Consider the following 17,531-nt stretch of genomic DNA (forward strand, 5'->3'; position numbering starts at 1 on the left):
TTTTGATGTACAATTGACACCAACTCGCACGTACTCGAGGAAACACCCTCCAAGCACCTGTCCGAGAGTTCCCTGCCGTTTGATTCTTAGTGAATGGGACTTAGAGTTATTGTAGACACTTCATGAAATGTTTCTGAATTTTCTACAACGTTTTGAAAGTAATAATGTTACAGAGATGCTTGCATACAAGACTGTTGATCAGTTTATTGCTTTGAAGGTCATCTAGCGTATTACCAACGGCGATTCCTAGACAGGTTCACTCTTCAAGGAGCTGAGTGCTGAGATGGCATTGAAAGAGGGTGCAGTAATTAATGAAGCTCTTAAATTTCAACTCTTCAAGAGAAAAAGACAAAAATACAATTACGCTGCCTTCAGTTACCGGTAAGTGAAAACTCAGACAAATCTTTGTCAGTAATTGCAGACTGCTTGCTCTCTGAGCACTGCCTGGCGGACAACAAAAACATCTACTTGTTTGGTGCAGTGATGCTTTCAAGTTGGGCCTGAAAAACAGATGAGACAGTAAGTCAAATTAGATTCAACCTAAAAAATAAACCCACATGGCTGTAAAGTGATAAATTGTTAGATATTCAAAGTGAGGAGCTGAGGGATGCTGCAATACTGCGAGAGAAGCACGCCAGGGTTTTTTCCTAGTTATTCCATTCCTTACTACATGTTTTATAAATTAGCTTTTCATTCTTGGCATACACACTTGTTGCGTTCTGAGAAGAAAAGAGCTGGCCTTGGTTCCATACAATGAAAGACTCATAATGTAAAGCATTGAAGAGGAAATTAAATAAAAGCTGTTGAAACAGTGGTCTGAATTCTCTGATTTCAGGCTGGGCTACGTTAGCTGAATTAAATATTTGGCTCTCTAGTATTTGGAACACAAACTGTCTCTGGGACAAAAGTAGCTGGGAACAGCAAGTTTTTCAGTTACTGAGACAACTTGACGCCCAATTAGCAGATTGATGGGAGAGCTCCCCGTGCCTGGGCGCGTGCAGCGCGAGGCTTCCAGGGCTCCGGCCGTGCTCTTCGGAGCTGCAGCAGCCGTACGCACGCAGCCCTTGGGATCCGGGGACTTCGGGCAAGGAACAGGGATTCAGTGGCAACGCACGTTTGATCTAACGGTGATTCCATTTTGTGCCCTAAAACACGTGGGGATGGCCTGAAGGTGTTAATGAGAAAGGAGGAGCTGTAGGACCAGCGAAGGTGAGGAGAGCAGCTCAGCGTAAAGGAAGTGTCTCGCCAGAAACATTTAACGTTGCTTATGGCAACATTTTTTCGTTACTCAAAAGATGTGAGATTTCTTTCATTTCAAAAGCAACGTAATGAGCAGAAGCTCTTTTCACAAAGCAGCATGCACAAAATCCCTCCTGTAATCATGCAGTCCCTTCGGGGTTTCTTACTTCTGCGGCTCTCGCTGGGTAATCTTTAATGTTAAGTGGTGTGTCTTGTTACCAGGGAGTCAGCTTCAGTGGCCAACAGCAGAGAAACAAAACATCTTCATTTGCCTTCACCAGAGAAGAGGTGCTATTACAGCCTTGCAGCCGAGTTATGCAGAAATAGATTCCTGGGTACTGGTCAGCTTTGAGGCCTCTGCATTCGGGGTTCAGCTGCATGTGTCTGCTCTTCTCCAGCTGACTGTAACAATTTATCATTTTCTGAACAAATTCTGATCCTTCCCTGGCAAATGTGTGTATGACTGGAATCCAGTAAATCTGACCTGCTGTTTGCATCATCAGGTTTACTGGTAACGACCAGCTGCTGACTGAGCAAGGAAGTAAAGAATGCAAAAGCACTATTTTCCCATTTCTTTGAGAATTTAAAGAAAGTGGAACATGAATACAAATGCATCATAAATGCAACACTTCTCAAACTATAAGGAGAAAGTTATTTTTATATCTTCTCAATTACAGAATGAGAAGTTTTACCATTACTATTTGGAATTGCAGTTTTTTACTAACCTTCAGCTGTTGATTCATTCGTTTCAGGAACTGAACCTCTTCAGCATGTTTCTTTTCTTGTATCTGTTGCCTTTCATTTTCACGTTTTTCAATAGCTTCACATTTAGCTTTCTGTTCGCTCACTTGTCTTTCCAGCTCCCGCTTTTCCTCTTCCAGCTCTGCAATCTTGGAAAAGAGCACAGATGTCTCAAGTTTTGTTTGTTAATAATCAGTTTTCAGTTAAGATGGGGCAAAGTTGTATGTTGTACCATCTTTAAAGTGTTCCAGATAAAATAGCACACAATCATGAAGTGCTGTTAAGCCCTAGGAAAACAGTATTTTGATGATCTTTACTGCCATCCAGTGGAAATAGAAATAACTGATTTTGAGTAAAATTCTACACGCAGTATCCTTACACTGTATCACGTGCAGAAAACAACATTACGGGGTTAACAGCCCAACTTACTCTTTTTTCCATGTTGGATTTGCCTTCCTCAGCTTGCAGTGCCTTCCGCATGCCAAACGCGACGCTGCTCTCGTACAAGGTCTGATACGCAGCGATTGTCATTTGGATTTCATCCCTGACTCGAAGCAGCAACAGCCCTCGCTCCGCACAGTTAATTGTAACTTCACGGATCAATTCATCTTTAAAGAGAGGGCACAACAACCAAGTTAAAGTAGCTACTGCACCTTTATCAGGGAACGCTGCATACACGCAGGGTGCAGAGTCTCTTACCTGTTCTCTGCACCGCAAAAGTGACATGGATTTACTAGTCTCTTTTTTTCTGTTATGTTACAGCTCTAGCATCAAGTGCTAGCAAATAAAAGCAGAGTGGTGGTACAGGACCTATAGTGACAACAGCGATACAGATCTACTAACACTACAACAGCAAACATCTAAAAACTTGTAATGGTTTTTTGCAGTTATGGGGAAGCCTCCAGAAGAGTCAAGAGCTACCAGAAGAATCCTGCTCCAAGCACTGGCCCTCTCCTGCATTGGGAAGACCAGCAGCAGGTCATCAGTGTGTGAGTGCACTCAACAGTTACACAGTGCTTTAAGTTATTTTAAATTAGGTGTTGGGTTAAGAGCCAAATTTTAAGCTTCTTTGCATCTTTTACTGTAATGTAAGTGTAGGCATTCCTTTACAACATGGGATTTGAGTGTCAGCTTTGTGAATAAGGGAGTCGCTGTTGAAATGCTCTCTGTAAATGTCAGCTCTGGTGGGTGTTACTGGTCCCAGCCCTCCGCCCCGCAGCGGGTGTTACTGGTCCCAGCCCTCCGCCCCGCAGGGCGCCGAGGCTGGGGGGAAGGCAAGGGCAGGGCAGCTGCTGGCAGAGCACCCCTTGCCCTGCCCTGGGGGGCCCGAGGCTCTGTTAAACCTCCTGCAAGGGGAAGGCTCCGTGGCTGTGGGCGCTGACCGAAGCACTGGCCGTAGAGCTCCCTGCGGACAGGGCACACGCCGGTCTCCCGCGCCTGCCGCTGCAGCAGCCGCAGGTCCAGCTGCTCCTGGAGGTGGACGACGTCCAGGCGGGTGCTGGGCGCGCTGGACACCTCCTGCACCCACCGCTGGTTCTCCTCCTCCCATTCCCTGTCACGAAAAGCACCGGGCGTCACAGGGCGCCCCGCAGGACCCCCCCCCTCCCCGCCCCGGGGCGCTGCCAGGCGCGGGTGGGCCCGGCCCCCTCACCGCGGCGGCAGGATGGCGTTGAGGAGCTCCTGCGGCTGCTGGGCGGAGGCGGCGGCCGCCGAGCGGGGCGGCGGCGGGACGGGCCCTGTGGCGGCGCGTGGCGGCGGGGTCCCCTTCGGCGGCCGGGCCTGCGGAGAGAGAGCGGAGCGCGGTAGCGGCGGGCGGCGCCGGTCCGCGGGCGCCCTGGTCCGCCCGGCGCCGCTCACCCCCGGGGGGCGCTTCTCGGGGCGGCGGGCGACGAGCACCGGCGGGTTGTACCGCAGCAGCGAGTCCGGCGGCGGGATCATGGCGGCGCTTGTCGCCATGGCGACGGCCGCCGCGCGGGGCAGGGCGCGGGCGGGGGCGGGGCCGCGCAGGCGCGGGAGCGCGCGGGGGGCGGGGCCGGGCGCGTCCCCGGCGGAAGCGCTTCCGGGTGGCGGCGCGCGAGGCCGGAAGCGGCGCGCGCGTCCCTTTGTGGCGGCCGGCGGCGCCATGGAGGCGGCGGGCGAGCGGCGGCGGGAGCGGCGGCGGCGGGAGGTGACGGTGAAGGCCGAGAAGCGCAGCCCCCGGCGCTCCGCCTCCCGCTCGGCGCGGGGCAGCCAGTCGCCGCCGGCCGAGGAGCGGCGGGGCCCGGCCGGGCCGCGCCAGGGCAGCCGCGGCAGGAGCAGCAGGTAGGGCCGCCGGCGGCCGCGGGCCCCGCGCTGCGCCCGGCCCGGCCCGGCCCCGCCGCTCACCCTCCTCTCGTTGTTTTCAAGATCGCCCAAGAGGAAGAGCAAGTCCGGGCGCAGGAGCCGGTCCCCGCGCGGCAGGAGGAGCCGCAGCCCGCACCACGCCGCCGTGAAGGTGAAGCAGGTAAATCGCGCCGTCGGTGGCAGCGAGGCCCGGTCCTGCCCGCGGAGGCATTAGCGGGGCCTTGCGCGCTTCCCGGCTCCGCAGCGACGGCTCTTCCCGTGAGACTCGGCCGTGCGAGGTACCACAGTCGGCTTCTGACCTGTCAGTTATTTTCTTTTAGTCCTTGGAGCGGGTCGCGTCAGGAAAAGGCGGGTCTTGGCGGCTTAACAGCTCGTGCTGCTGACCGCGGGCTCTGCCGGGAGTGCCGGGGGTGTGAGCCCAGCCCTGCCACCGCCCGGGCTGTCCCTGCCCGCTGCTCCCTGCGCCCAGAGCAGGTGACACATCGCACCATCTCTTGATTCGGTGCAAATTGCGGGAATCTGAATGGTTTGGCAAAGAAATGACTTTCTCTTGCTTTGTTTAGATCTGTGCACAGCACGTCCGAGTGTGCGTTTTCCACGTGTGGGAGTGTGATTTTCCTGAAAAGCTCCGGTAGATTCGCTGCTCTTCCATTCTAATTCTGAATGCATCACTATGAGCGATTCTTCGTTACAGGAGCGAGATGACCATTGTCGTAGAGGAAATGAGGAGCGAAAGCAGAGGTACCCATCAGAACAGGAACACAGGAGAGAGAGAAGTGGTGACAGAGATAGACACAGGGACCACTCGGACAGAAGGAAGAATCCAAATGAAAGGCCCGGAGTTCGAGGCCACGAGCGAGAGAGGGATGTTCAGAACATCCGTGAGCAGCAAGCAGAGAGGGAGTTTTATAACGAGAGAAGACGAGAGCATCGGCAAAATAACGAAGGTGGTGGTGTTGACCAGAATCCAGAACTTGGGCAGTCTGATAACAAACCTAAAGAAAAAGCTGCTGTGAACAAAGAGAAGCCGAGCTTTGAACTGTCGGGCGCGCTCCTAGAGGATACCAACACTTTCCGAGGTGTTGTGATTAAGTACAGCGAGCCCCCCGAAGCTCGGATTCCCAAGAAGCGGTGGCGCCTCTATCCTTTCAAAAACGACGAGTTCCTCCCTGTCATGTACATTCACAGGCAGAGTGCTTACCTCCTGGGCAGGCACCGCAGGATCGCAGACATTCCCATCGACCACCCCTCCTGCTCCAAGCAGCACGCCGTGTTCCAGTACCGGTAAGTGTTCCTCTGCCTGCGGGTGAGACGGGATTATTCAGGAGCTTCTGAAGAAAACAAAACAAACCAAAATCCCCCTGGGTCTGCACAGTTGAGAGGTATGAGTTTGCTGTAAGTATGTTAGAGAGAGATGGAATTTACGTTTGACTGCGGCGTATCATCCTAGCAGTAATCAAAAATATCTGTAATTCCTCTTGCTTAACCACAAGCAGCGTTTTAGTGAGACAAATAACACAGCAGGTGTAAACACAGAACTGTGCGTGTGTCTGCACTGGAATAAACTGTAGGTGTCATTGGCAGGGAGAGTATTTCAGAGAGAGGTTTTATTCATTTGGTCTTTCACAACAAAGTCTGCTCGGAAGCAGCAGGGGTTGCTGCTGCTGGAGACAGAGACGCTCGCTCAGGGAACAGCCATCTGTTCCCTTGTGGGAATTGCTGTGTTCTGTCACCAGAAGTTTTAGAAGGGGACGCAGCCTGTCAGGATCTGCTGGGTCTCGCACAGTTTCTCGTTGCTCAGATAACCATTAACCGCGCTGGGGCTCGTGTCTTGGAAACCCATCTGCTCTTGGAGGACGTTTTCCGCCTGGCTGTTGTGGTTGAGTCGCTGTTTTTGTTTTGCTAGGCTCGTGGAGTACACGCGCGCCGATGGCACCGTGGGCCGCAGGGTGAGGCCCTACATCATCGACCTGGGCTCTGGGAACGGCACGTTTCTGAATAACCAGCGGATCGAACCTCAGCGCTATTACGAACTAAAGGAAAAGGATGTACTGAAGTTTGGGTTCAGTAGCAGGGAATACGTTCTTCTCCACGAGTCTTCAGACAAATCTGAGGCCAACACAAAGGACGATGATGAGGAGGAGGAGAAGGAGGAAGAGTCTGACAGTTAACAGATGAGGAGGAAATGGGGGGCAGGGGAGAGAAGTTCTTTGCAGTTGAACGTGCATTGGGATGTAATTGGAGCATCGCAGCACTGATGCCTCTTACTGCCTTAAAGTCCTTTTTCTGTTGCTGATCTCATAGTTTATTTTGGGGGACTTCACTGATTGTTCATCTTTGATAGTTCTGCATATCAGGAAATACAGCTTTTTTTTTTTTTTTCTGCTTTTTTTCCCTGCAACAAGCAAAAGAGCACCTGGATGTGAAAGCTCTGATGCTGGAAATATTCAGCAGATGTGGAAAGACTGTCCTCTTCTAGGAAACCATGTAAACCACAGCTGGCATATTTAAAATTGTTTTTATTAACTGTTTTGTCATAGCCCTTTGAAAATGCTACTTAATTGAAGTATTAGTTAGAAAGTAACCCTATGCACTTTGTAACACGTCTTGTTTGGTAGAGTTTGCCAAATTCCTCTGCCTGTCAGGATTTCTAGACAGCAGGATTTACCAGGCTTGCTACTAAAAAGGCAGAAATGTTGCAAAGCCCCCCTTGTATTTCTGTTTTGGGTAGTTAGTTTGCCCTGGGATAACTTTCCGGGAGGGGCATTTCACTGGAAAACACTGCCTGAAAATTACAGGGGAATCTGAACCAGAAGTTAAAGGCTTCCTGGGATTCCAGGTGACGATGGGGTGAGGTGGGGGCTGAGGTCAGTGTTGGGACAAACGATGCTGAAACTGTCCCTGGCGGCGAGTGTCCGGGTCCAAAGCTGGGGCCTTTCTTTCCGACACCACCCCGGCCCCATGAGTAACCCCTCCTTGGTTTTGTTTGTATTACGCATAAACCTTGTAGGTGGTGACATGTTTAACCAGAGTTTGCACTATTTAAGTTTTATAAAAAGTTATACAAGTCACTTGTTTAAAGTAGTCTTCTCCCCTGTAAAAGAAAACAGTGCTTTAGCAAGAGAAACACCAGTCCCCCTCACTGAACGTACTTGCCTCTTGTGTATTTTTGGGTGTCTCCCCACTGCTCCATGGTGTAAGAAGTGTCGATTTTCCACACTGTTCATTAACTTGCCGCGTGTTTGTTCTGTGGTCACGAGCCCCTCGGCCCTGCCGCTGCGTGCGCGGGCTGGGGCGTTGGGGGTGTAAATACGGGGACTGACGGAGGTTTTCAAACTGCACAGAATGAGTTTTGGCTGGGAGGATCTCCTTTATATATACTCTAGGGGTTTTTAAATAAAGAATTTGTAAATTTAGCCCTAATTACTTTTAAGTTGTAATATTTTTCTAGTGTCCCTATTTTTTTCCCTTTATGTTCCTTGAAATAGATGAACTCATTTCAGTATTAAGGACACCAAATACGTTTAAAAATAAAAAAGCACGCTTGGTACACCTGAGAGGCTGTGACCCTCCCCTCGGACCCCTCTTCCCCGGGGGGGCCCGTTCCCGGCTGCCGCAGGTTCGGTTTCAGCCGGAGGGACCGGGACCGGGAAGGGCCGACCCGCCCCTGCGGCCACTGACGTCACTTGGGAGGAGCCTGGACCCAGCTGAAAAATTTTGATGGAATTGGACAAACGTGTGTGGAGCCGAGCCCGGGCTGGGGGGGGGGGTGGGAGCTGGGGCACTGCCAGCGCGGTGGGAAAGGGAGGCTGAGTGACGTCACCCAGGGCCGGGAGTGACGTCACCCCGCAGCCGACGGGCCGTGCCCGGTGAGCGCCTCCCCCCGCCCGGAGCCGCGGCCTCCAGTCGCGCCCCGTTTGCCCGTTACCGGCCGGGACCCGCGGGCCGAGGCCGCCGCCGAACCGGGGCCTCGAGATTTGTGGGTTCGGGGTCGCGGGGCCGGGGCCGCCGTCCCCGCCGCGGGGTGCCCGAGCGGTGCTGCGGGGCGGCGGGGGGGAGGGAGGAGGAGGAGGAGGAGGAGACGGCGGCCCCGCGGGGCCGGGCGGGGCGGAGCGGAGCGGAGCGGAGCGGCGGGGCCGGGCCGGGCTCGGCGCTGCCCCCGGCGGCCCCTCCCGGCAGCGCAGCCGCCGCCCCGCCCCGCCCGGCCCGCGCAGGCCGCAGCCGCCATGGCCGCGCTGCACGCCAAGGCCGGCGGCCCCCCGCAGATCCCCGACACCCGCCGGGAACTGGCCGAGCTGGTGAAGCGCAAACAGGAGCTGGCGGTGAGCGCGGGGCCGGGGCGGCGGGGCCGGGGCCGGGCCGGGGCCGGGCGGCGGGGTCTGGGCCGCGGGGCGGGCGCGGGGCCGGGCCCGCTCCATGCGCTGGCTGTGCCCGGCAGGAGACGCTGGCCAACCTGGAGCGGCAGATCTACGCCTTCGAGGGCAGCTACCTGGAGGACACGCAGATGTACGGGAACATCATCCGCGGCTGGGACCGCTACCTCACCAACCAGAAGTGCGTGAGTCCCCGGCCGGCCCCGCCCCGCGCGCCCGCCCGCCGGGCCCCCGCCATGTTCTTTCTGCCTCTTTCAGGAACTCCAACAGCAAAAACGACCGGAGGAACCGCAAGTTCAAGGAGGCCGAGCGGCTCTTCAGCAAGTCCTCGGTCACCTCGGCAGCGGTGAGTGCCGGGCCGGGCCCCCGCGGGGCGAGCGGACATCCCTGTTCCGCGTCCCCTGTGCGCCATCCCCTGTCCCTGTGCCCCATCCCTGTCCCCCATCCCCTGTCCCTGTGCCCTGTCCCTGTCCCCATCTCTCAGTTCTCGGGGCAGCTGGTCTCATGGTGGTCGCCCGGGCTGTGGCAGGACCAATTTTCCATTTCAGCTCCTGTACCTGCCCTATTCCCCCCGTCACAGCATCTTTCAGAAACCCTTTTCCTAGTGCCCAGAGAGGCCACAGGGAACCACAGTCAAGAACCACTCGTGCCCCACGCTGGTCGCTGCCATCCATATCTTTATTTTTGTGCCTAACCCCGCTCTGCCGTGCTGCTGTTAGGTCGTGAGCTCTTGCAGGCGAAGGCCTGATGGGTGTTTCTCAGCGAGGTGATCTCTGTGTCTCCGAGCATTTGAAAAGTGGTAAGTGAATCCCTGCTTTCATTAACCTCCCTTTCGGTTTTCTAGGCGGTCAGTGCATTGGCTGGAGTTCAGGACCAGCTCATTGAGAAGCGTAAGTCAGTTTTTCATTTCTCACGGAATTTGGGAAGAATTGTCCATCTCCGCACGTTCCGCTCTGCCTCCGCTTGCCTGGACCCCGCAGCGCTCCTGCCCGGGGACCCGCAGCTGCTCTTGGGCCGGCTCCTGGGTGCTCCCAGCGCAGCCTCTGGCCACGCAGCAGCAAAGTGGCACTGGGAGAAACACAAGTAAAGTTGAGCTTTCTTTCTTGAGTAAGCTTTTATGCTCAGTAAGAGTTTATCGTGCATAAAACTTGTTTAAATGGGTTTGGTGCTCTCTGGAGGAGGTTAGACGAGCTGAAGCTGAAGCAAGGCTTTTCTGTTCGTGTGTCTGTGGGTCAGTTGCAGGTAACATGGAGAGGAGCCACTTATGTTCATGACTTTTAAAAATGGTTTTGTAATCAATACCAAATCTGATGCAATTCTAGCCTGCTCCAGTTGCGGAAGAGGTAACTTGCTGTCCTTCAGAAATATTTTTCAGGTTCTTCTATCAGCCTCCTGGCCGTAAGCGTGTCTCTCTTGCTGGGGGTCGTTTCCTCCCCGCAGGGCTTTGCCAGGGCCGTGGGCTGCGGGGGGGTGACCCTTGTGCTCGTCTCTTTGTCACGGTCCAGGGGAGCCGGGCAGTGGCACGGAAAGTGACACCTCTCCAGACTTCCACAACCAAGAGAATGAGCCCAGCCAGGAGGATGCTGAAGAGCTGGATGGGTCTGTGCAGGGGGTGAAACCCCAGAAAGCTGCTTCCTCCACTTCTTCTGGGAGCCACCACAGCAGCCACAAAAAACGGAAGAACAAAAATCGGCACAGGTTAGTGGTACCAGCAGCCTTCTTGTCGTGCCTCGGAATTGGCTGTTGGTGAATTTGCTTTATGACGTGAAAGGAACTAGTCACTTGTTACAATAATGGGCAGCTCAGGTCGTTTGTTCTGGTAATTCTTCTGGTTTTTATTTGTACGCACCCTGTAGCGTTCACCAGGACCCCATTGCCCCCGTTGTGTCAGGGAGGGGAAATGATGCTGAAGGAGTTACCCAGGTAGCACAGGGTGCTGAGTCCAGGGCAGCTGTGCTTGTGACCGGGCTGGTCAGTGCTCCTGTCCGTCCGGGAGAACCGAGCTGTCTTCCTGCCGTCCTGGCCTCCGGAGCTTGCTTCTTGGCTTCTGCAGAGCCAAGTAAGAAGGAAAGTCAGTACGTGCTTTGGAGATGGGGTGAAAAAGAAAACTGGAATGTTCTGGGGCTTGTGAACACTCCCAGTCTCTTCACTAAGATTTCCACTCCAAGCCCTTCCAGCCGTCGTGTCCCAAACCGAGTTGATCGTGGCATAGAAGAGTTGCTTTGCCACGTTAACCTCAAAGCGCTTGTTATTAAACTGACCTGAAATTCCTGTGAAACAAAGCTTTCCCCAACTCCTTAGGGCTGAGTTCAGGTGAGCAGTTCTGCCCCTCCAGGTGTGCCCGAGGCCTGGTGCAGCGTGGCGGGCTGACGGCTCAGAAATCTGAAATAAACTCCCTGCCTTGCAGCGCCGCTCGCCACGGGCCAGCGTGACCTGCTGCTTGCCCAGGTCTCGGGGCCCCTCAGCTGAGCTCGCCCAAGGCTTTCTGCAGAGCCTGGCAGTGCACTGTGGAGTCAGGCCCTGAGGGGCAAACCCCGGAAATCCGAGCTCTTGGAAAGAGGAGACATTTACTGCAGAACCGCACCTCTCTGGAGGTGGTTGCTGGAACCGGTACCCAGAGATTATTAGAAGTAAAGGACCTTTTAAAAATCGTGTTCATGCTGGATTTGTGTATGGATGGGCTTTCCCCCTTAAGGGACCTTCCCATACAATTGCAAAAGAGAAACGTTTTAAAGAAAAGTGGTAAAAATTTCCAAAGATTGCTGGGGAAGGTTGGTTTGGGAGATACGGAGGTAGGTATAGCGCTTGAAGAATGCTTAACTGCCTTTTCTCCTTCATTAGGTTTTGAGTCGTTAGCATGCCTTTAATTCTTAGGTCAGAATTTTCTTCCTACAGCAGTCTTAATTGGGCAGATCCTAAAGCACTGGATGTCCCTTTGGTTCCTCATCAGCTGGGAATCCAGAGCAGTTCAAAACTTTTTTTGCCTGTAGACAATTGGAAGGAAGCTCAGGTATAACACAAGAAACTACATCTGTAAACAAGTTCAGAGAGAGTCTGTAAAACTGAAGTACAGCTTAAGAAAATTGCTATTTCAAACAAATTATGAGGTATTCTACTTAGCACTTAGACAGTGAGCCAAGCCACTGCAGACGCAGCGGGGTGCAATACAAATGCTGTAATTAATATAAATCCTTTTGCTCCGTTACGTAACCCGAACTTTAGCGACAGGAGTTAGGAAGAAACTGCCCTACTGACAGGTTGTGTTGCTTTGGGGTTTCTTCTACTTCCCTTCCACGGAAGCAGCTGGTGCTGGCTACTGTTGGGGACAGAGTGTTGGACATGAGGAGCCCTGTCTGATCTGGTACGGCAATTCTCATCCTCCTAAGAGATACGGGACACACCTGCAGTATGGAAAGCCTTAGTAAGTTAGTCCTTGACTACTTTGTAATGCTTAGACTGGCCAGATAGGTAATTAAAAGAAGAAAACTTAGTTTGTCTGTAATAAAAACTCTGTTAAAATTGCTATTGTCATTATTGACTATGCCCTAAATTTTGGCAGAAAAGACCAAACAATTTTCAAATATACCTAGGTGTAAAAAAACCCAACAACAAAACAGCCCTGGTCTGTTGAAAGTGCAGTGAAGGGCTTTAAAACGCAGGGCAGCCCAGAGTGCGTTTCGGAAGGGACCCACGTGTCTGTTTCTTGAGTGTCACGGAATGAAAAACAGGAAAATAAAAAGAATATTGGCGTTTCTTTTTGCTCAGAAGCTCTTCCACGTGCCAGCGTACGTCTGAGTTCTGCTCACGTGTTCCTGATGAGCTGGGAGCCGTTGGGAACAGGCACCTGAAGGTGCACTGACTCCCCGGGTTTTCTGCCGCCCAGAGCAGCGTGGGAAGTTGGATTCGGACTGGGCAGAACTGGTGGGAATAGGTGGTTTGACTTCGAACAGTCAAAAATGGGGAATCAGGTGGAAGTTACAGTGTCTTTACTGAAGTCCTCTGTTCCCTCTGAGACCACAGGAAGGCCAAGATGATTGTTTTCTGAGCGCTCAGCAATCTCCATGGCTAACGGGTCTTTCGGGAGAAAGCAGCACTCTTTGCTCTTAGCCCTGCAGTGCTGGAACTGCTGGGACGGAGCTGGTTTGGTGATCAGCCCTTTCCACACGCAGAGTCGTCGGCTGTGGGGCAGAACCGCTGCTGGAGGCGGCGTCGGTGCGAGCGCCGAGGCGGGGGGGGGGCACCAAACTGCCGTTAGCTTTGGCCAGCTGACCCTGTTCTCTTGTAGCTCCCTGACGGACGCGGGTGCACGAGGACGTGTGTGTGCGTTGTGGGAGCGCTCGAGGGCAGAGCTGGCCACTAGTTGTGTGTCTGCGCCTCTGCCTGAACACGCTTTGCTTTGCCGTAAGAATCTAGACAAGGCCCCCGCTGCTGACCACCCGCTCCTGTGGGCTCGCCAGCAAATCCCTTCTGCTCTGCCCGCTCACGGATCTGAGAGCTCCCTTCAGCACCTAAAATCCCCTCGGTGAAACCACTCTGCTTCTGTTCTAACACCTCTTTTTCCCAGAAATCCGATTGGGGAGGGGGACTCTGGATTGCCAAATCTGGAGTGCTTTTTGTGCCCAATTCTGGTTAAGATATCTTAAGAACTTTATGGCATTTGAACACTGGATTTATAATTTATTTTATTTTATTTTATTTTTTAGTAATCTCACTAGGGTGGCTAATCAACTAATTTATTTAATTCATTAGTATATTAATTTCTATTGCTTTCTTCCTTTCAAATGCTGCCCCTCAGCCCGTCTGGCATGTTTGATTATGACTTTGAGTAAGTTTGACTTGAATTAGTACTTGTGCTGTGTTGTTAGTGTGTAGACACCAATGTGCCTTTTGAGACCTTTCTAACCCATAGTTTATCTGTTTAATTGTAGGTATGTATATTAGGTTAGGCTGGGAAGTTTTTTTTAAAAACAGAAAAGCGTGATGGAGGTAACATTTTATTTAATAACTTCAGCAAAATTAAATTAACTTCACTCTTCTTTACCTTTCTATTTCATTTTAAAATAGATAAACTGTTTAACTTAAAAACTTAGTTTAAAAACTGATTCTTCTGGCTTTGCTTCTTAAGGAGATTAGTGTAGACTTGGATATTTCCTTCTGGAAAAATGTAATAAACTCAGTACCTTTGACTCATATCATCCCTGTCATCTTAAACTCCTATCTCTATTCCAAGTAAATAACCATTACCACTATGTCTGAATAATGACTTGTGGCATAGTTACACATCTAACAAATTAACATAGAGCATGCATATTTAACCTTATTTCTTTATGCTGCATAACTTCCCTGTGATTTTTATTATGAGTCTTTATTAATTCTTTTTCTGAATGGACGGAATTTACCTTTTGGCAAATAATAAAGAATCCACTCTCCGTCTCTTTGCTGCTCTCTTGTCCAGTAACACTGGGACACTGATTTGGCTCAGCCGAATTGAGAATGTGGATTGAATTAACCAAATAGTCTTTGTTGTAGCCTGTGCCATATGCAGTAGCTGGTTCTTTGAACTCTAGTGTTGGTTTAATGTATTGAAATGGACGTTTCTCTTATCTTTCCAACCACAGGATTGATCTCAAGTTAAACAAAAAGCCAAGAGCCGTAAGTATCAGTGCTCTGTCATTGTTTTCATTGCTCATCTGTAGACTTGAGTGGCTGACTGACTCCTAAGCTTAAAAAGCCTCCCTCTGCTGTGACTTAAGACCTTATTTTCATGGTTGAGGAGTATCGTGGTATGAAATAAGGATTGTCTTGTGGATTTAACAGTAAATAAGCGCAGGCAGGCTCGTTATGAGGCTAGGTCACAGTTAAGTCCTGTGCACTTTTTATGAAAAAAGCTGGTTTGCATCCTGTTGTCACGATCTGGAACGTTAGAAGCATCCGATTTTGGTTGTTGTGTTCTTGACCTAAGGTTTTGAAGGGTCCTTTCTTTTCAATGTTTAGCTACAAGAAAAAAAAATCTCTTTTCTGTTTTGCCTGCAACTAATGGTATGTAGAAATGAGAGAAGGCTGAGAGTCCCAGCTCTGCAAGCAGAATTGAAGGCAGAAAGGTCTTAATGTGCCTGTCCTTTGCTTTCTCTGCAGGACTACTAGACTCATCAGTGCTGATGCTCCTGGGATTTAGGTCTCCATGAATCCCCACTGAGAAAAATGCCAGTCGACGAACGAGCACGATGGCAGCTCTGGCCAAGTGTCTGCAGATGCGAGTGGCTCACTCTAAAGAACTTAGATGGGGGCAGAAAATCTTGGACCATGTACTTTGCATCATTTTTAAATCACCTGAGTTGCAGGAAGACTAAGGTGTAGTCGTAGTGGTAGTCCTGAATTCCTGACTGCTCCGTGCTTCCACCTCAGTCGGGAACTTCCCAAAATCAGCTGATCTTGCTGCTGCCACCCCTGTCATCTGCAAACCCACGGAGAGGGGTTTCTTTTTCCACTGGAACTGGGGTAGGATTCGGTATGTCCCATCCATGTTGTAAGACTTAGATTACTTCTGTTGCTGATACTTAGCTTTGTAGTTTTATTTTTGTTTTGAGGGGTTTTTTGTTGGTTTTTTAAACCAAAGTGTATAGTTAACAAATCAACTTTTGGTTTCTTTTAATCCATGTAGAGTGGAAGGTTCTTCATTTTGTGGAACAGCTCGTTTTGATTCTTACTCAGAGAAGAAGGGGGTTAACCCTTTTCTCTAACATTAATTGTAAACACCATCCCCTAAAATCTACGCAGTGCTTTTAGATGCAGGGAAGGCTGGAGCTCGAAGCCATCTTGCTCTTTGCTGTCTTTGAGGTGGGGTGGATTCTCTTTTTAATACACATTTCTGTCATTTGTACATAAACAATAAAGTTACATGTTTGTCTCTCTTCTCATGTTTTGTTCAGTCCAAAATTTGACTCCTGGTGCTTTTTATTCTCCTCCTGCTTTATGAGGACTGTGCTGGAATTCTTCCACTTTGGCACAGTGGCTGTTCTTGTCTTGTAACCCTTAGGAGGTTCCTTGGTGCCTTCTTTCCTCTGGCAGAGGTAACGCTGGGTGCTGGAGAGGATCACCAGGCACTGATCTCCAGCTGTGATCTCTCACCCTGGCAGCCACCCCTGTGCCCAGGCAGCCTCCTGGGGCCAGCAGCTCTGTGACAGGCAGAAAATGTAAGTGAGGGTGTCAGCGGGGTGTCGGCAAGACGGGACGGAGCCATGTGTCCTGCCTTGCCCAGGCACCGCAGGACACAGGCCAGGATGGCGCAGTCCTGCTTGTGTTCCATGTCCCTGTGCGTGATTCCATCCCTCGGTGCCAGCCAGGCCCTGCCCCTGCAGCTCAGGGGTCACCCCCGGGGCTGACTGTGCCCTGGGCACGTTGTCTCCGGTGGAGCCCAGCAAGGAGCATCTTCCTGATCTGCAGCAACTTGTTGGGAGCTTCCAGGAATGAGGGGTAAGGTCTCCTGGTCACCTTGCACGAGTTGGAGATACTGGAGCCACGGCCGGATTGCAAAACCCAAGTGCTGCCCCATTTACTTCCTTGTTGGCCAGATGAGGCCCCTCCGTCAGCCGCTCCGCACACGTGTCGCAACACTCAGCCGACTCCTTGCGACAGCCCTCGGGGGGGACCGGCTCCTCCTGGGGTGGCCAAGGGGTCCCTGGCCCCAGAGATGGGCTCAGCCGGGGATGCTGTGCCACTGTGGCACCGACTGCTCGGGGCACACCTGAGGAAATCCACCTCTGCCCCCTCTGAAGGGCCAGGTGGGGTCAGTCAGCCCCAGCCAAGGGTGAGGAAGTGGCTGGGGGAGGGTGCTGAGCCTCCCACCCACCCCTGGGAGGGCAGATCTGGCTCAGCCCCAGCCCCCACATGCAGCAGGATCAGCCTTGGGCTCCCCAGCAAGGTGTGGGGGCAAAAGGCTGCCCTGTGCCCAAGCCCTGGTCCAGCCTCAGGACCCTGATCCAGCTCCCACCCTGCCACAGGCTCTCCCTGCGGCTGCAGCTGTGAAGCACAGGCGGCTGGTTCCCTTGTCGGTGTGTGCTTGGTCCTTCCACCACAGGGGCTGGGCCACCACCCTGCTGCAAAGGGCTGGGCCCCGCAGCTCCTCAGGGACGGGGTGCCAAGACGAGAGGGGCCGGGTGCCCACCCCCGGTGACACCGCGCTGATGGGAGCGTGTGGCAGTGGCACCTCCCTCCCGGGAGCTAATCCTGCCCTGCGCGAAGGCTCAAACCAGCCGCTCCTCACCCAGAGATGGGCAAACGCTTTTCCTGGCCGTTCCCACCACTCCCAGCGAGTCTCGCCAGCCCCATGTGCACGGCCCTCGCCCGCGGGCCTGGCACCGCGCTGTGCCACCGTCAGCTGCCTCCACCCTTGGCAGCAGCGACCCTGCAAGTGTCTGGCACAGCCCAAGAGCACCAGGTAAGGGGGGGGTGAAGCTGCTCACTGGCAAGGGGCCTGTTCCAGAGGCTGTGGCTGCCCCCAGGAGGAGGCAGCCACTAATCCAGGGGCATCCGCCCCCCGGCACGGGCAGCACCAGGGTCCCGCTGTCCCTGCCTGCGGGCACTGCTCACGTACACCCGGCCTGGGCGTTAGGCAGGGACCAACGTGCTGCACAAGTCTGGGCCTAGAACTGGCTCCCAGGCAGGGGGGCTGTGCTGAGCCACCATGCAGGCATCGTCCTCTGGGGCAGACCAGAGCGAACTCCCACTTCTTCCCCCTTCTCCGCAGCTGGTGCTGGCTCTGGGCTGGGGGTGAGCGGGGAGAGCCCGTGGCACACGGCTGAGCCCACGTCCCAGCTCCTCCTGGCCCTGCAGCTCTGAGCACTGGCCTCCAGCACA

General features: G+C 52.9%; 3 protein-coding genes across 9 annotated transcripts; 2 read left to right on the top strand and 1 right to left on the bottom strand.

Moving 5' to 3' along the window:
- Window positions 1–179: 179 nt before the first annotated feature.
- Window positions 180–3,936, bottom strand: DNALI1 (dynein axonemal light intermediate chain 1). Its single transcript, XM_074807426.1, has 6 exons — window positions 3,838–3,936; window positions 3,632–3,759; window positions 3,363–3,532; window positions 2,410–2,588; window positions 1,965–2,129; window positions 180–500 (listed from the first exon to the last, which is right to left on the bottom strand). Exons 1-6 carry the CDS (start codon window positions 3,934–3,936, stop codon window positions 465–467), a joined length of 777 nt encoding a protein of 258 aa, XP_074663527.1. The 3' UTR covers window positions 180–464.
- SNIP1 (Smad nuclear interacting protein 1) lies at window positions 264–7,725 on the top strand. 2 transcript variants are annotated; one of them, XM_074807424.1, is made up of 5 exons: window positions 264–381; window positions 2,868–2,969; window positions 4,366–4,462; window positions 4,997–5,586; window positions 6,209–7,725. In XM_074807424.1, the coding sequence occupies exons 1-5, from the start codon at window positions 284–286 to the stop codon at window positions 6,471–6,473; spliced, it is 1,152 nt and encodes a 383-aa protein (XP_074663525.1). In that variant the 5' UTR covers window positions 264–283; the 3' UTR covers window positions 6,474–7,725. The 2 variants fall into 2 exon arrangements, with proteins under 2 accessions (XP_074663525.1, XP_074663526.1); XM_074807425.1 differs by lacking the exons at window positions 264–381; window positions 2,868–2,969 and adding an exon at window positions 4,068–4,281.
- Window positions 7,726–8,473: 748 nt separating this feature from the next.
- Window positions 8,474–15,587, top strand: MEAF6 (MYST/Esa1 associated factor 6). Of its 6 annotated transcripts, XR_012620983.1 has the most exons (9): window positions 8,474–8,624; window positions 8,741–8,856; window positions 8,934–9,021; window positions 9,520–9,565; window positions 10,181–10,373; window positions 13,471–13,500; window positions 13,604–13,661; window positions 14,294–14,327; window positions 14,811–15,587. XR_012620983.1 is itself a non-coding variant. In XM_074807214.1 (8 exons), the coding sequence occupies exons 1-8, from the start codon at window positions 8,529–8,531 to the stop codon at window positions 14,817–14,819; spliced, it is 612 nt and encodes a 203-aa protein (XP_074663315.1). In that variant the 5' UTR covers window positions 8,474–8,528; the 3' UTR covers window positions 14,820–15,587. The 6 variants fall into 6 exon arrangements, 4 of the variants coding, with proteins under 4 accessions (XP_074663315.1, XP_074663317.1, XP_074663318.1 ...); XR_012620984.1 differs by lacking the exon at window positions 13,471–13,500; XM_074807214.1 differs by lacking the exon at window positions 13,604–13,661.
- The last annotated feature ends 1,944 nt before the right edge of the window (window positions 15,588–17,531 follow it).

The sequence above is a fragment of the Strix aluco genome, chromosome 26, assembly GCF_031877795.1.
Source record: "Strix aluco isolate bStrAlu1 chromosome 26, bStrAlu1.hap1, whole genome shotgun sequence".
Lineage (NCBI taxonomy): Eukaryota > Metazoa > Chordata > Aves > Strigiformes > Strigidae > Strix > Strix aluco.

Excerpts from the sequence above, each read along its gene's own strand:
- DNALI1 (XM_074807426.1), bottom strand. The coding sequence starts at position 3,936 with ATGGCGACAAGCGCCGCCATGATCCCGCCGCCGGACTCGCTGCTGCGG. Across the intron at positions 3,760-3,837 it reads CCGAGAAGCGCCCCCCGGGG|GCCCGGCCGCCGAAGGGGAC; the intron begins GTGAGCGGCGCC and ends CTCTCTCCGCAG. Across the intron at positions 3,533-3,631 it reads AACGCCATCCTGCCGCCGCG|GGAATGGGAGGAGGAGAACC; the intron begins GTGAGGGGGCCG and ends TTTTCGTGACAG.
- SNIP1 (XM_074807424.1), top strand. The coding sequence starts at position 284 with ATGGCATTGAAAGAGGGTGCAGTAATTAATGAAGCTCTTAAATTTCAA. Across the intron at positions 2,970-4,365 it reads CAGCAGCAGGTCATCAGTGT|ATCGCCCAAGAGGAAGAGCA; the intron begins GTGAGTGCACTC and ends GTTGTTTTCAAG. Across the intron at positions 4,463-4,996 it reads CCGCCGTGAAGGTGAAGCAG|GAGCGAGATGACCATTGTCG; the intron begins GTAAATCGCGCC and ends TCTTCGTTACAG.
- MEAF6 (XM_074807214.1), top strand. The coding sequence starts at position 8,529 with ATGGCCGCGCTGCACGCCAAGGCCGGCGGCCCCCCGCAGATCCCCGAC. Across the intron at positions 8,857-8,933 it reads CGCTACCTCACCAACCAGAA|GAACTCCAACAGCAAAAACG; the intron begins GTGCGTGAGTCC and ends TGCCTCTTTCAG. Across the intron at positions 13,501-14,293 it reads ATGTTTGATTATGACTTTGA|GATTGATCTCAAGTTAAACA; the intron begins GTAAGTTTGACT and ends TTCCAACCACAG.